This window comes from Triturus cristatus, chromosome 2_1 (assembly GCF_964204655.1).
Source record: "Triturus cristatus chromosome 2_1, aTriCri1.1, whole genome shotgun sequence".
Classification (NCBI taxonomy): domain Eukaryota; kingdom Metazoa; phylum Chordata; class Amphibia; order Caudata; family Salamandridae; genus Triturus; species Triturus cristatus.
In genome coordinates this window covers 188,610,308-188,612,054 of record NC_140581.1, presented here as the reverse complement: position 1 = coordinate 188,612,054, position 1,747 = coordinate 188,610,308, and the positions used below count along the sequence as shown (strand labels likewise).

At 42.6% G+C, this 1,747-nt stretch overlaps 1 protein-coding gene across 1 annotated transcript; it reads left to right on the top strand.

The window, feature by feature from the left end:
* The first annotated feature begins 246 nt into the window (after positions 1-246).
* Positions 247-1,454, top strand: LOC146863937 (carbohydrate sulfotransferase 5-like). Its single transcript, XM_085640699.1, has one exon. The coding sequence runs from the start codon at positions 247-249 to the stop codon at positions 1,390-1,392; it is 1,146 nt and encodes a 381-aa protein (XP_085496825.1). The 3' UTR covers positions 1,393-1,454.
* Positions 1,455-1,747: the final 293 nt, after the last annotated feature.

The window sequence follows — 1,747 nt, the reverse complement described above, 5'->3', positions numbered from 1 at the left end:
TTCCACCAGTCTCCTTGTGCTTTTCTATTCCTTCATTTGTCAGTTTCATTCACTTTAAAGTTTGCTTTCTCTTTCGTCATTGCAAGAATTATAAATATAGTACTATTGACTTGGATAATAATAACTGCTATGATTGAAGGAACAAGGCAGATGATTATGTGTGTGTAATAAAGAGCTATTGCTTAAAATAGTCATAATTGATTTAATGAATGTCTGCTTTCATGCTTACCGCAGAATTGGGACAGGATGACTGGAACGCTCAGCACCTTCTACGGCTACCTCCTGATTCTCAATGCCATATTGATGATCTTGTACACCAGCTACACCATCCACGAGCGAGCAGCTAATATCACTCTTAGTACAAAAAGGTCTAACCAAACTCATCTTCTCATATTGACCTCTTGGAGATCAGGATCCTCTTTTGTGGGGCAGCTATTTAACCAAAATCCTAATGTCTTTTACCTTTTTGAGCCAACCAGACATGTGTGGGCTAAAATCCACAATCAGAACCCTACGCTCCTTCATTTTCCAATGAGGGATCTTCTCAAGTCCATCTTCATGTGTGACATGTCTGCATTTCAACCTTACTTGTCCCAGGCAAAGTATATTTCAGATCTCTTTATGTGGCATGAAGTCCGCGCACTCTGCTCTCCGCCAGCCTGCGAAGCCCTCAATCGTTTTGACATAATTGACAGGCCGACATGTAAGAATAAATGCCTTTATAGTGCATTTGACAAAGTGGAGGAAGCCTGCAAAACCTACTCCCATGTTGTGGTTAAGACTGTCCGGTTCTTGGACCTGAAGGTCTTGTATCCCTTATTAAGAGACCCGCAGCTGAGCCTGAAGATCCTTCATCTTGTACGGGACCCCAGAGCTATCCTCTCATCCCGGGAACACTTCAGTGGTCTGAGGGGTGACAACATAATCTTGGGCAGAAGTAAAATTGGCAAACCTAACATCTTCTTTTTAATGCATGAGATCTGTCGTGCCCAAGTAAACATCCATCAGACTGCCATGCGTGACTCACACCATTTCCTTAACAATCGTTACATCATGGTACGTTACGAAGATCTAGTGAATGACCCGCAGGGATACATTAATGAATTGTACCACTATGCAGGCCTCAGTATGTCTCCTATGATAAAATCCTGGATCTATAACATAACTAATAATGTTGGTCCTCAGGAAAATGGCTTCATATCTTATACCAAAGACTCGATGAAGATGGCCCATCTTTGGAGGCACAAGTTAAGTTTCCAGAAGGTAAAGTTACTACAAAAGGTTTGCCAGCAAGCAATGGATGTGTTTGGATATCAACAATTGAAGTCAGAAGAAGAGCAGAAAAACCTCACATTGGACCTAGTGTTGCCTAAGAAACACAATTTGTTTTAGCATGGCCCTATATATTTAGGACATAATAGCCACTTGAAAACATAGCCTGCACTCAGATCATAACAGGACAATGGCCTGTTTAGGGTTTGGTAGAGCATGAACAACCTGTAAATTGGTGTGGCTCCATCAAGCATGTGATTTCCCAGCTTCATTCATGGGTTGGGGAATCACTCGGTTTTGATGGTGGACCCTAGACTTTTTCTGCCATTGGAAACCTATTACCTGGTGGCCCTTCTGACACAGCGCCACTGGGAAGTATGTTGGAAGGTCAACCTACTTACAGTGGGTTTCTGCCATACATGTTTCCTGATTGTGGCTCCCATGCAAGGCATAGCAGCCCTGGGCTGGAAAAATG

Coding starts and splice junctions, on each gene's coding strand:
- LOC146863937 (XM_085640699.1), top strand. CDS start 247: ATGACTGGAACGCTCAGCACCTTCTACGGCTACCTCCTGATTCTCAAT.